General features: G+C 46.3%; 1 protein-coding gene across 1 annotated transcript; it reads left to right on the top strand.

Moving 5' to 3' along the window:
* The first annotated feature begins 3,413 nt into the window (after window positions 1-3,413).
* MB (myoglobin) lies at window positions 3,414-12,837 on the top strand. The gene is made up of 3 exons (XM_066633231.1): window positions 3,414-3,602; window positions 6,688-6,910; window positions 10,180-12,837. Exons 1-3 carry the CDS (start codon window positions 3,508-3,510, stop codon window positions 10,324-10,326), a joined length of 465 nt encoding a protein of 154 aa, XP_066489328.1. The 5' UTR covers window positions 3,414-3,507; the 3' UTR covers window positions 10,327-12,837.
* The last annotated feature ends 818 nt before the right edge of the window (window positions 12,838-13,655 follow it).

Genomic DNA, 13,655 nt, shown 5'->3' with positions numbered 1-13,655 from the left:
TCCCAATTTACATGGGGGGTTATCTGGCTATATAAACCATTGCATACTTACAGTGATTCTAAACTACAGCAGGACACCAGAAGTAGAAGGGGAGGGTGGCCAATGGCCGCCCTATACCATGCTATTAGATCATTGAAGGTAACTGTCCATATGGTCCAGGCTTTCTGTCAATAATCCATTAAAAATACATATACACTGATCCAATAACATTTCTCAGTAGTTCCTAAGCCCATGAGAGAAGTGGTAAGCATCCAACCAGCTCCCTCAGGCCAAATCACTCTGTGAACCTCCTTTAGCATGGAGGAGACCAGTATTACCGATAAAGAATCCACAACACTGCAAGGACCCCTTTGCTGGCAGTGTGGCAGCTCAGTGGAATTTCTGGATGCATGGTGATGCCATCACATGTCATTGCTGGACTTCTGAGACCACCGAGCTTTGAGCTGAGCAGAGATTGGCTTGGCTAGGGTTTCAGCTGAATGGCAATGCAGATGTGCAGCTTAAAGGGAACAATGGTCATGATACCTAGAAGTGAAGTCTTACATGAAGTTACAGGTTGGCCTTCCTTATCTGTGGCACCAGCGGATTTGACTCATAGTGGGTGCTGATCTGCAGTCCGGAGAGCTTCAAGAGACTGGAAGTATCTTCCGATTGTGTCTGGGAGTTGTTCTGACCTCCTCCTGCCTCAGATGGCCTCCGGAAGACTTCTGACTTCACTTCCAGTTTGACTGGAGAAGTGCCTGCCAGAAACCTCCCAGAGGCCTTTGGAGGTGTGAGAAGGCCACGTGCAATCTCACCACACTTCAAAACACCTCCAGACGCAATTGGAAGACACTTACAAACATGTCTGCAGGTCCTCTGAGCCCTCCCGCCCAGTGGATCTCAATATCTGTGAGTTCTGTATCTGCGGGGGTTTTGGGAATGGATCCCCTGTGGATACTGAGGGCCAACCTATGTCCTGAAGTTTGCCATTATGAGTTTGAAAAATTCACACAGTACAAAAGTGGGCTAGTAAAATAGCCACTACCTTCCATTTACAAAATGAAAGGACTGTTTTAGTGATTTATTCATTTGAAAACATTTCTATCCCAGTGCTCCCAGTGCTTAAGGCGACTTAAAACATTAAAACCACAATATAATGCAATAATAAAACCAACTATAATAGCAGTAACAATTAACAGTAGTAGCCTAATGTAAGCAGAAGCAGTAGCTTAATACGACCAGAAGGTCTGTGGCAAACCTCTCTTATCTGACCCGGGTATGCAGATGCTCAAGGAATTGCTCAAGGGGTAACTAATGTTAAATCTAATAGCAATTCACACCCTGTTAATCAGACATTTATTAGCTCACCTTCCCTGACTAACTTCCCATCAATCTGTAATTCTGTGTGTTTGTCCTACAGTTCTGGTCCTGCAAGCTCAGAGAGGTGGCTGCAGAATGAGTGCATCCCCCTCTGCTCCTTTTGCGAGCAGTGTTTCACATGTTCCATCGCATCACAAGGCACAGCCCTGGATGTTCGCTGTGCATAATTTGCCAGTGTCATAAATGTCCTGAAAGTAATTTTGGGATGCATATGAATAATCTTTGCTTACTGCACTTCTCATCCAGAGCCACCAGATGACAGTAGATCATGTACGACAGATTCAAGGCTTAGCAGCACTGATGTTGCGTTTGTTGTCAATATTCAGCTTCGAGCCCGTGGTTTTAGGGTATACCTCAGCGCCAGATTCTAGGGTGTGCTTCCTGTAATTTGACATCATGAAAGCAGATGCGGATCATGCTGAACCTGAAACCAAATGCCCAACAAACTTCAGATAAAAGCATTATCACTTCTATTTATTCACCATCTGCACTAGTGTATACTCCTAAGTCACACGATTCTGCCAAAGACTGTGTATTGAACCAACGTTTCTGTATTTCAGTTATGCCTTATTAGAGCTTGTGCAAAGATGTTCAAGGCCAGCCTGCTCACTGGACAGAGTGTTATCAGGGAAGCCAGGCTTTCACAAGACACTGTACAAACCACCAGCTACTGTGGATCTCCCCGTTTGTCCAATTCCACATTCCGGATGGCCTTCTGCAGCAATCAGGTCAAATGGATGAGAGAGGAACCTCCATCAGGATTCCCAAAGTCATGGGGCAGACTCTGGTATCAGAACCAGATTTTTCATTTTAAAATCAAGGTCACAATTTTTTAAACATTTCTTTGTTTTGAGGAAAGAGGAGACACTTTGCAGTGGCTTGGCGACCAGGGCTGGCATCAGGGGTTAGCCACATGGGCAGATGCTGAGGACCCATGGCCCTTGTGCCAGCCTGCTGCTGATTCCTGTCTCTGTGCCCATGGCTTTGGCGTGGTGGTGAAGCAACTACTTCAGAACCTACCCAGGGAGGAGGGGCTCATGGAAGGCAGCCACATCCCAAGGCCCCTATGAAACTTGGAGCCAGCCCTGTCAGCAATCACAAACTGTACCTCCCAACCACTTGTGAATTCTTCCAGTGAAGCCTGAAGCACAGAGGCAATTGTCTCTGAGCAGAAGGGGAGAGGACCTGTGTCATGTCACACAGGAGAGGGAAAGCAGACATAGGCCTCAGGAAAGTGAATTCCCAAACACAGTACGCAAGGTCGACTTTCTGTGATTTGACACTTCCAGCACCATCGCTATTTTTTCTTAGCACCACTGAAATTAATGGCAACATTAAAGAGAGAGCCAAGGAATGGGAAACGTTCTTGCTGAGAGTGAGTCCAAGGTCAAGCAGGCGACTGGTGAATGAGGTCCGTCTTGGCCCTCTCGAGACTGTAGTTCTGAGGGCCAGAACTACATGTGATGTGGGTGATTCAGCAGTGGATCGCCAGACATTTTTATTTTTACTTAAACACAGCAGTGGGAGGTGTGAGTTGGGTCAGAGTAGCACTGTGGGGAGAAGGTTTTTTAATGTGCCCCCTCCAAAGTTGCAGTTAGCTCCTCTGTGAACAAGTAAAGATGTTGGTGCCCCTCCCCCCAAGTGGACTTAAAGGCAACTTGGGAGTGCAATTTAGTCTGGGAAAAGTACGAGGGAAAGGAGTAAAAAACCAGCTCCCCCCCAGTGTGGGCTAGCTGCTCCGGTTGTGGAGCACAATTGGGCCCTCAACATTGCATCTCAGATACGAGACCTTGCCTTGTCTGTTCTCAGGATGGAAACTGAGTAACAAGTTCCTGGCACTGGAGCTGGGCAGTGCCCTTTCTGCTCACCATGGGATGGGACTTGTGCCAGTTCGATACCAGACACAGCAATTATTTCATCTGGGCCTGCCACAATAGCACCTGACTCAAAATAGCTTTCCAGAGAGGGGGGGGAGAGGGTTTGACCAGAGTGACCTAGACTTGAGCTGTCAAGTGACAGGTGCCAGTCTGTAAGCCAGCCTATTAAACCCACAGGTCACTCTGCTCATGCTTCACTCAAGCAAGACCACACAGGCTGCTTGTATTTATTTAGCTCACTTTCCATTGTTTCTTGAGCACTGACATTATGGGGCTCAGTGACCAGGAATGGCAGAAGGTTGTAGAGATCTGGGGAAAAGTAGAACCAGACCTCCCTGTGCATGGGCAGGAAGTCATCATCAGGTAAGCAGAAGCTGGTGATGGAAATCTGAGAAGCAGGTTCCCGGGGTGTTGACTTCAGGCGTTTACTATTTAGGAATCTACTTGGCACATTGCTGAGAGTTAAAAGTCGTATGGGCAGAACAGAGAGGAAGATAACTCTGCAGGCAAAATGGGGACTTTAATTGTTGTTGGCCTCCATATATGGTGCCTTTATCAGATGGTTATCAGGATAAAAGCGTATTGACTGGTTGGTATTTCTAATCCTCGATACAGGGCATTGTGATCTTTGCTGTTGTAATTGGCATTACTGAATGAATCATTAACAGAAATGAACACGAGTAAAAGAGGTTTGGAACCACAGTTGTCCAGCCCTGACCTCTTATTATAAACCTGTACAAAGTGCTATGGTTGACATTATTTCTTGAAGGTCAGCAAAGCAAGGATCTAGTAGACTGGGAACACAATCCAAACTAGGAGCTTTGCCAGTGCAGCAGTACCTGTGCTGGCAGAAGGCGTCACAAATGTGTCATAAGGCACATTGCGACACCACATGAGTAAGCAGCACTGGTGGTGCTGCCTGTGCCACCCTGCCAAAGCTGCATTTGTGGCTCCTGGCTGCTGGCACAGGGAAGCAAGACACAGAGCAATCTAGGACTGTGGGTAGGGTGGCGGGAAGGCAGGGAGAGGGCATTTCTGGGTGAGAGGAGGTGCCTGAGGGGGGACATGATTGAGACATACAAAATTATGCAGGGGATGGACAGAGTGGATAGGGAGATGCTCTTTACACTCTCACATAACACCAGCACCAGGGGACATCCACTAAAATTGAGTGTTTAGAGAGTTGGAACAGACAAAAGAAAATATTTCTTTACTCAGCGTGTGGTCGGTCTGTGGAACTCCTTGCCACAGGATGCGGTGATGGCATCTGGCCTGGGCGACTTTAAAAGGGGATTGGACAAGTTTCTGGAGGAAAAATCCATTACGGGTTACAAGCCATGATGTCTATGTGCAACCTCCTGATTTTAGAAATGGGCTATGTCAGAATGCCAGTGCAAGGGAGGGCACCAGGATGCAGGTCTCTTGTTATCTGGTGTGCTCCCTGGGGCATTTGGTGGGCCGCTGTGAGATACAGGAAGCTGGACTAGATGGGCCTATGGCCTGATCCAGTGGGGTTGTTCTTATGTTCTTAACTACAATTCCCAGAATGCCTTGCAGGTCTTCTTGTTATCTGGTGTGCTCCCTGAGGCATTTGGTGGGCCGCTGTGAGATACAGGAAGCTGGACTAGATGGGCCTATGGCCTGATCCAGTGGGGTTGTTCTTATGTTCTTAACTACAATTCCCAGAATGCCTTGCAGGTCTTCTTGTTATCTGGTGTGCTCCCTGGGGCATTTGGTGGGCCGCTGTGAGATACAGGAAGCTGGACTAGATGGGCCTATGGCCTGATACAGTGGGGCTGTTCTTATGTTCTTATGAACGGGAGTGGATCAGGCTCAGGAGGGGGGCGGTATTGCATAGGCCTTCTCCGCCTTATCCTAACTCCCTTCTCAGGCCAGGCAGCCTTACACTGGGCTGCCCTGACTTCCGTCAGCAAAATATCTGGTGGAGATCCAAGTTGCCCCGTAGGACAGGCTTACCTTTTCCCATTGTGAGAACAGACTGTTTATCCTAACGTTGGCTTCCCATATTTAAAGAACTAGTTAGTTACTGAGCCATAAGCGATCCATAATATCTGACATCTGTCAGATGTTTCATTTAGATAAGTCAAGTATGACTTATACGTCATTTAAATGTGGCTTATATCTTAGATAAATCGGGTATGAAGATACTTTATCTAGCTAGTTCAGATAAGAAATTTCTCTGTAGAATGTTGTTCTGTCTTCCTGGGTACTGGGAAGGTTAAAGAACAGAACTTTTTTGCAATTAGGAGAGATACAACAGTATCATTGCCAACTTAACAGAACTGGTAAAAATGTATGGTCACAATCCAGAGTGACATCAAGCATGCTCAGTCCCACGTATTTTCATTGGGTTTAAGCATGCAGGCTCAATTCTTTGTTGGATTTTGGCCTAAATCTTTAGTCAACATTAAAATTGCATGTTTATTGGATAAATGGGGGCGGGCGCGTGGGGAGCCGGGGGCGGGGCTGGGACCCGGCGGTTATGCCAGATCCCAAACCCCTGTCCCAGGGGGAGAGCGGAGCAGATTCGTGCTGCTCCGCTCTCCTCAGACTTGCACCACCTCTGGAGGTGTCACAGGTCCGAGGAGACCCATAAGGACGCGCAGCCCTTACCCACGGGTAAGGGGAAGAACTTCCCCTTGCCCGTGGCTGAGCCGCTGCAGCCAACGAACCTGTGTTGGATGCAGCGCAAGCCTCCTGGCTTGCCTGCTCCAGCGCAGCTTTGGATTGCGCCCTTAGAGGCACAGAGGGCAGACACCAACCCATCACCCAAACATCTGACAAAACAAATGTTTTGAGCCCTCATTGAAAAGCCATGAGGGGGGGTAGTTGTTAATTCCCCCTGGTAGGGAATTTTGTAATGGAGCCTCTACTGCAGAGAAGGCTCACCCCTGTGCTGCCATCCGTCTAACTTGAGACAGGGAGACCTCTTGCAGGAAAGCCCCCTCAGATGACCTAAGAGGGCAGGCCAGAATGTATGGGAGAAGGTGGTCCCTCAGATAACCTGGACCCAAACTATGAAAGGCCTTAAAGGTCAATACTGTCACCTTGAATTGGGTCTGGAATTGAATGGGCAGCCAGTGTAGTTGCTGAAGCAGCAATCCAACCAAATCAAACCACCCAGCTCCAGTCACCACCTGGGTCACCTCCTTCTGCACTAATCACAGCTCTTCCTCTTCTGAATGTTAGTGCAAGAGATTCACATAGAGTGGTTTGACTTCAGAGGTGGGCAGCCCAATTCTCCACTGTTCCTATGGAAGAGTGACCATCAAGGCTGCCAACATTGCCCCTCATTATCATGATATTAGGAGATTAGAAAGCTGCAAAGAAAGACAAGGGAAGGAAGAGCGTGCCATCTTTGGGGGGTATCCAGTTTACTCACCGTCACCCATTCACTCCCTATTCAGCTTTTCAATTCATTTGGCAGGTTGTTTCAGAAGCATCCTGAGACCCAAGAGCTCTTTGACAAGTTCAAACATCTGAAGACGCTGGATGAGATGAAAAGCTCAGAAGAACTGAAGAAGCATGGAACCACCGTCCTCAGCGCCCTTGGCAATATCCTTAAGCAGAAAGGGCATCATGAGGCTCAGCTCAAACCACTGGCAGAAACCCATGCTACGAAACACAAAATTCCAGTCAAGTTCCTTGAGGTATGCATGTGTGGGAAGTGGGTTGTGAACCTGATTAACCAGGATACAGGTGAGATGGGAGGTTGGCATTCCTTTCTGCAGAGCTGGTCAAAGTCCTTCCTTGCACTGAGGAAGCAGGCCAAATACCACTCCTTACCTGGCAGGGCACCACAACATCTGCCACTTCTCATGCTTCTGGAATTTGAAAAAGAAGAGGGAAACTGAGAGCAGATGGAAGTGTGAAGGAGAGGAAAGAAGACTGGCAAGCCAGTGTGCTGGAGATACTCTCTTCTGCTTGATTCCCCTCTTTCTTTTCAAAACTAAGGAGTGGGGCGGGGGAGGAGGACTGGTGGAGGTGGGCAATCCTATTCCACCCACCAGTTGAAGCAACTGCATCACTCAGCTTCATAGATAGGAGGGCCCTGCCCTTCTGCAGTCTGTTTGCATGGCTGGCCCAATCCTGAAGCCCTGTGATGTGGCTTGTATTAAGGCAGCTGCTGGGCAGAGTGACAGATTTAGGGTGTTCCTCACTCTGAAGCTGCCACCACCTCCCTCCAGCTCACCGTGTATCCCTGCTTGCTAAATGGAAGCACTGACCCACGCCATGCTTGCTAAATGCAGTGGGAATCAGATCAGTCCCTTCCCTTCCCTCACTCTGTTCACATGAGGGGTTTAAGCTTTAAAGCTGTGTGAGGAAGGAGTAGTTCACTATACCTCTCCTTGCTCCATATTTGCATAGCATTTAAAGGTACATGTCCATATCAGAATGGAGAGGAGTGATGAGAAAGGAGCTTTCCCCACTCATTCTCCTTCCAGCATCACTGGAAGAGGAAGGGGAAAAAAGTAACTGGCATTCTCCAGATCACCTCTCCCCACCTACTTGGTTTTATGCAGTTGAAATTACGTCCTTTGTGGGCAGACCCAATTTTAGAGTTCCCACTCCAGGAGGAATTTATTTGAGGAGGAAGTTATGTTAGTCAAATTCCCATTTGCCCTCTTCACCTCCCAAAAGACTGTGGAAAAAAACAATAAAAGTTCATACGCAGAAAAGTGCCCAATTAAAGTTAGCTTAAAATAGATAAATTATAATAAAAACCAAAAACCTTATCCTGTACTGGCTTAAAACCAGCTACTAAAAGCCAAGCCTAACGATAAAGAAAAAAGTTTACAGCTTTTTAAAGTTCCAGTTTGGGTTTGGACAAATCTCCAGGGTGGACTCCCCAGTTTCAGGGTAGGCGTGAGGTAAGGGTGAGAGAACAGAACATTCCTCTCTCGCATGGGATACATTCTGCAGAGCAAGTCTAGCTTTTGAGGACAAAACAGTCACTTTTCAAAGCTGTGCAGGAGGACAGAATGGGGTTATCCTTTTCCTGCACCAGCTCTTCAGATTACCATTTCATATGCTGAATTTATGCTGCCGCCTCCGTGATGTGGAGATGACCTCCATGTGAGAATCTGCATGTCTCTTAGGTAGTGTGAAAGACAGTATGAATCATTTTTCTGCTTTGTGTACATGATGAGAATAAAAATCAAAAATAAATCCATAACCCCTTCCCCCACCTACCCCTCATACATTCCCAAATGCACACAGAAGAACGGCCCTAAGAAGAGGCTTCAGGCTGGACTCCCAGAAGCAGAATCATTATACTCTGCCCCAGTGCTCCGAGCTGTGACATCATAATATGATGTCATTATTTCATTTCTGGGTTCTCCCAGGAGGAGGGAGCACTCACTATGGCAGCTTCACACACCCCTCTTCCTTCTCCTCTGTAGGCTCCCCTTTGAAGGAGAAGGAATGGGAGGGGGCATGAAGCCACCAGTGCCTCTGCTGAAACTAGGGCAAAGCCTGAGGGGGAGTCATGGCGTAGCACCTGGGGCACATGCCCCTCAGGCTCCACCCTAGTTACATCTCTGTCCAGAAGTCTCATGAAAGTTTTTGGGCTAGCACCTAGGCCAGTGGTTCCCAAACTGTGAGCCATGGCTCCCTGGGGAGCTGCAGAAACCAGCCAGGGGAGCTGCAGAATCCTTATGAAAAAAACCACTGCTCTATACAATTTATAGCAGGGGTGCTCAAACTTTCAACTTTAGGGATGCTGGACCTTTAACAAGTGTATAGAAGAGAGAATTTCAGCAGGTGCAGCTTGTCATCTGTGGGATGACAAGTTGCACCTGCTGCAATTCTCTCTTCTATACACTTGTTAAAGGCCCAACATCCCTAAAGTTGAAAGTTTGAGCACCCCTGATATATAGGATTGTAGCCCTGATGGGGAGCCAAACGTGGTCAAGGGAGCTGCCAGTTGAAAAAGTTTGGGAACCACTGACCTAGACTATTTCAGAGTAAATCTTATAGACTGCAGCCCAGATTGCTGAACCAAACACACACTGTAGCAAATAGCATTTTAAAGTTAAAGTGCTGCCTTGTTGTGGCAATTTGCAGTGGGAAAATGGCACAGAAATAAAAAGTTAAATTACCCCTATCTGCCTGCTACAGTCCCAAACCAAATCACAGCCTCACTCCTACACCTAAGCCTGTAATGATACAGATTGAGTGGTCCATGTGGTTTGGGCCTCAGGCTACAATTGTTTGTGCATGTTTGGAAGTACATTTCAGTCAAAACAGTGTGAGGCCTGATTCTGATAACTGCAGGGCTGGGCCACTCATGAAGCAGGTGAAGCACTGCTTTGAGCCATGGGCTGAGAAAGGTGGTGGAGGTGTGCCACACCATTCATCTGCCTGCCACATTCCCTGGCATGCCCCTTGGCTTGTCACTCCCTGGCCCCCTGCCTGGCCACCTTGCCACTGTGCTATTCTCTTCTCACTCACTCTCCAAGGAGCTCCCACCATGATTCCTTGCCCGGCTCTAGCTCACCCCATGTGCCGTTATAGTTTTTTTTTAAAGTGCTGGCTTCAATAAAAGCCATAAAAATACTACCAATAGCATGTTGTGTATGTGCGTTGGGGGGGGGGGGAACGAACAATCAGGCTATGACCCATGGCAGGGACTGCTAAAGCTATCTTATCCCCTTTGCCATGGATTTAGTCTGAAAAATCAATCCACATATTTTTAGCTGCTGCTAGCTATCAAGTCAGAGAAATCAATGTACATGTAGTGTACAGAATCTGTTGTTACTTCCAAGTGAATGCACTTAGGATTGGGATTTTTGGTAAATATTGTGTGCTTTACGGCTGGCTCTGCCTCTTAGCAGTCTGCCTTGTTTTTCTTATTTGAGATATCTTTACTTGCAAGGGTCTAATTTTGCAGTTCTCTTTCTTTCTTCTATTTGTACAGTTCATTTCTGAAATTATTGTTGGCGTCATTGCCGATAAACATTCTGGGGACTTCGGGGCTGATTCCCAAGCAGCAATGAGGAAGGCCTTGGAGCTGTTCCGGAATGACATGGCCGCCAAGTACAAGGAGTTTGGGTTCCAGGGCTAGCAAGAACACAAGGCAATGTCTCCTTGGTGATCTCTAACAGTGTGTTGTGTGTTGTCACTGTAGGAGAGGCATAGTCTCATTTCATTGTAGAAAAATAGTTTGGCACCAGGTTGAAATATTCACAGCATATTGGTTCCCTCAAATTACGAACATCTAAATCATGGATGGCTGTTTCAACTTCCGGACAAAGCTCCAGAATGGAACCAGTACGTAACTTGGGGACTTAGTGTGCATGAGGTCCAGATCACACATGATGGTGGCCCATGCCTTTAAGAGTACCTCCTTCCCATTCATGCATAAAGCCAGGGATGAGGCTATTATTTTAAAGGGTCAAGGAGGTGTGTACTGTATAAGAGTGCGGAATCCTCTCCTACCTGTCTCTCTTGCCACAGCAGTATGCCTTCCAAGGTCCTTCTTCCCCCATATGAAGCTACTTAAAACCAAATCAGTTCCCTTAGTCCATCTCTAGACCAATATTGTTTGACGGGGAGCAGTCCTCCAGCACTTCAGAGAAGGGCTTTCCCCAGGTCTACCAGGAGAGCCCTATCTGGAACCTTCTGCAGGTAAAGCAGCTGTTCTACCACTGAGTTGCAACCCAATCATTTCCACCTAGGCTCTGACACAAGAAGTGAGCCTGGCTGAACTAAAAGTGCTGGGGAGGCAGAGAGAATTCTCGGCAAAAGTGGGATTTAACATGCCCCCCAATCCGTAACTTTGGCACTTTAAACCACCTCCCTCACTTACACTTTGTACATGAACAGGGCAGAGTCTGCTGTTGGCTGTCACCTATCATGTGTAATTTAGGTTATCAATTGAGGCTGCTGTCTTGGATCTTCAACATAAACTGTAATTCTTGACTTAATATAGTAAAGATTATATATAATATAGAATAGAATATATAGATTATATATATTCTATATATATTATATTATATATATATAGAATATTATTTATTCCTGGAAAATTACCTGAGATCTCATCCTCAGTACCACTGCCAGCACACTGATGTCAGAACATAGACGATCTCATGGTAGTTACTGATATCTGGGGGGAAACGTTGAAAGGAGTTAATTCAGAAAGTGGGTGGGAAGTAGGATTGCTGTCTCCTGATCTGGGAATGTGATACTTGTTGATTTAACAACTCTGACACAGTGATATGATGTCCATCTCCATCTTCTATATGAGAAGGGTCTACTCTTTCATTCATCTTCCCTGCCTACTGCGGCAAGTGTGATTCTAGTTTCTCCTAGCAGCAGGTGGGAGAGGATGTGTGAAAGCAACAGCTGACATCATTGAGCCACACACTGGCAACCCCAGTGGAGGGAAATTCCTGGCTGGGATGGAATAAGCTCAGTTATTGTTAGACTGATCGGTGAAAAATGTTAACCTTGATCAGGGAGTTGCAAAGTAGTAACACACACATCACCCCATTCCTATCCAGAGGTAGCAAAAGCAATAATGTCGCATGATTTAATACAGAAAATCTTGACCACATCAAGGTATTCACAACCACCATTTGTCCACTTCTGCTGTGTGATGTTCCTCATAATAAGACTTACCCAGAGGGTCCTGATCCTGCAGGTGCTGCCTACATCCTTGCCATCCTTAACATCTGCATGTGGCCTGATGTCGTCATGACATGATGTCATAGTGCCTAGGAAGGATTCCAAATTAAAGCTGCTAGAGTACTAATTCTATGACAGGTCTATCCTACTAACTCCCAGGTGATGGCCAACCATTTATGAATTGATTTTGCTGTGTATACTAATTGGTGAACTACCTTTTCTTGAAAAGCAGTTTATAAATGTTCTTAGTAAATATGGTTAGCAACCTTCAGTCTGGAAAGACTATGGTATAAGCCTACAGCACCCAGTATTCCCAGGCGGTCTCCCATCCAAGTACTAACCAGGCCTGATCCTGCTTAGCTTCCGAGATCAGCCCGATCTCCTCTGATCTTGAAAGCTAAGCAGGGTCAGGCCTGGTTAGTACTTGGATGGGAGACCGCCTCGGAATTCCAGGTGCTGTAGGCTTACACCATAGTCTTTCGAGACTGAAGGTTGCCAACCATTTTTAGTAAATATTAATAATAATAAAAATGTGGCTTAGGACTAGGAGGAAGCGCTCATCTCTGCTTTAGGGTGACTAGAAGCTACCCAGAAATTAAGCATAACCAGGGCACAATCCTAACCAGGTCTACTCTGACGTAAGTCCTATTTTGTTCAATGGGGCTTACTCTCAGGAAAGTGTGGTTAGGATTGCAGCCTCAGTCTCTCTTTTTAAGCAGGACTGCTGTCACCTGATGAAAGATATTTTTTTGATGGTATAAGCTTGAAGGGCTTCTGTGCAGACCCTGCTTTGTAACTTGCATGTAAAAGTGTGTTGTAATGTAGAGTGGACAGTCTCTCTCTTTTCCTAAACCCTAGCAACTGCTGCATACTTGAATGTCTATCACATTATGTGGTGGCAAGAAGTGTGTGTTTGAGTTAAATAAACACTATATCCTCACTGTCAGTGTTTGCTTCTTATTTGGAGACAAACCTCAATGAAGAGCTGGGGAAATAACGCAAGAGGTTCCAGACTGGCTTTCAGGACCAGCCCAGTCTTAAAGAAATTCTACAGAGACTGGAAGCAGGAAAATTGGTGTCTCCCCTGGAATCTACTGCCCAGTGTTAATGGGTGTGCCTTTAAACACACATTAACATGCGCACATGGGGGAAATTTATCTCATGCACTTTGACCCTGTGTGGAGGCCAATAATAATAATAATAATAATAATAATAATAATAATAATAATAATAATAATAATAAATACAGGTATTTATATACCGCCTTTCTTGGTCTTTATTCAAGACAGCTTACATAGGCAGGCTATTTAAATCCCCGTAGTGATTTTTACAATTGAAAGAAGGTTCTATCTTTCAAGAACCACAACATTTAGATGTTTCTTTCTGATCTGGTTTCACATTCTGGCTTCCATCCTCCCACACTCAGAGCAGATGGAATAACTCGGCTCAACTTGTCAGCTGCTTCAAGGTCGCACGGTGCCGGTGGCCTCGAACTGGCGACCTTGTGGATGTTATCTTCAGGCAAATGGAGGCTCTACCCTCTGGAGTTTAGACCAGACTGCCTACCCTACGCTTACAGCTTAATGGTTTGGTGGGAAGTGAAAGAGGGAGGCAAGAGTGAAAGGAACAACAAACGTTTATTGCGGTGCAGGCACAAAGGAAAAAGATGGGGGAGAAAAAGACATGGAAAAAGACCCAAGGAAACTGGAGCCAGAAAATGGGGCGGGAGGGTTAGGGTATCAGGAAAGAAAAGAGAAAAGAGGA

Source organism: Tiliqua scincoides, chromosome 7 (genome assembly GCF_035046505.1).
Source record: "Tiliqua scincoides isolate rTilSci1 chromosome 7, rTilSci1.hap2, whole genome shotgun sequence".
NCBI lineage: Eukaryota > Metazoa > Chordata > Lepidosauria > Squamata > Scincidae > Tiliqua > Tiliqua scincoides.
Note: the sequence above shows the minus strand (reverse complement) of the source record. Positions and strands in the feature narration are given on the sequence as shown.

What these genes read in the sequence shown, in the direction of transcription:
- MB (XM_066633231.1), top strand. Translation starts at nt 3,508, where the DNA reads ATGGGGCTCAGTGACCAGGAATGGCAGAAGGTTGTAGAGATCTGGGGA. An exon ending in GGGCAGGAAGTCATCATCAG is followed by an intron (nt 3,603 to 6,687) that starts GTAAGCAGAAGC and finishes TTCATTTGGCAG; the next exon opens with GTTGTTTCAGAAGCATCCTG. An exon ending in TTCCAGTCAAGTTCCTTGAG is followed by an intron (nt 6,911 to 10,179) that starts GTATGCATGTGT and finishes CTATTTGTACAG; the next exon opens with TTCATTTCTGAAATTATTGT.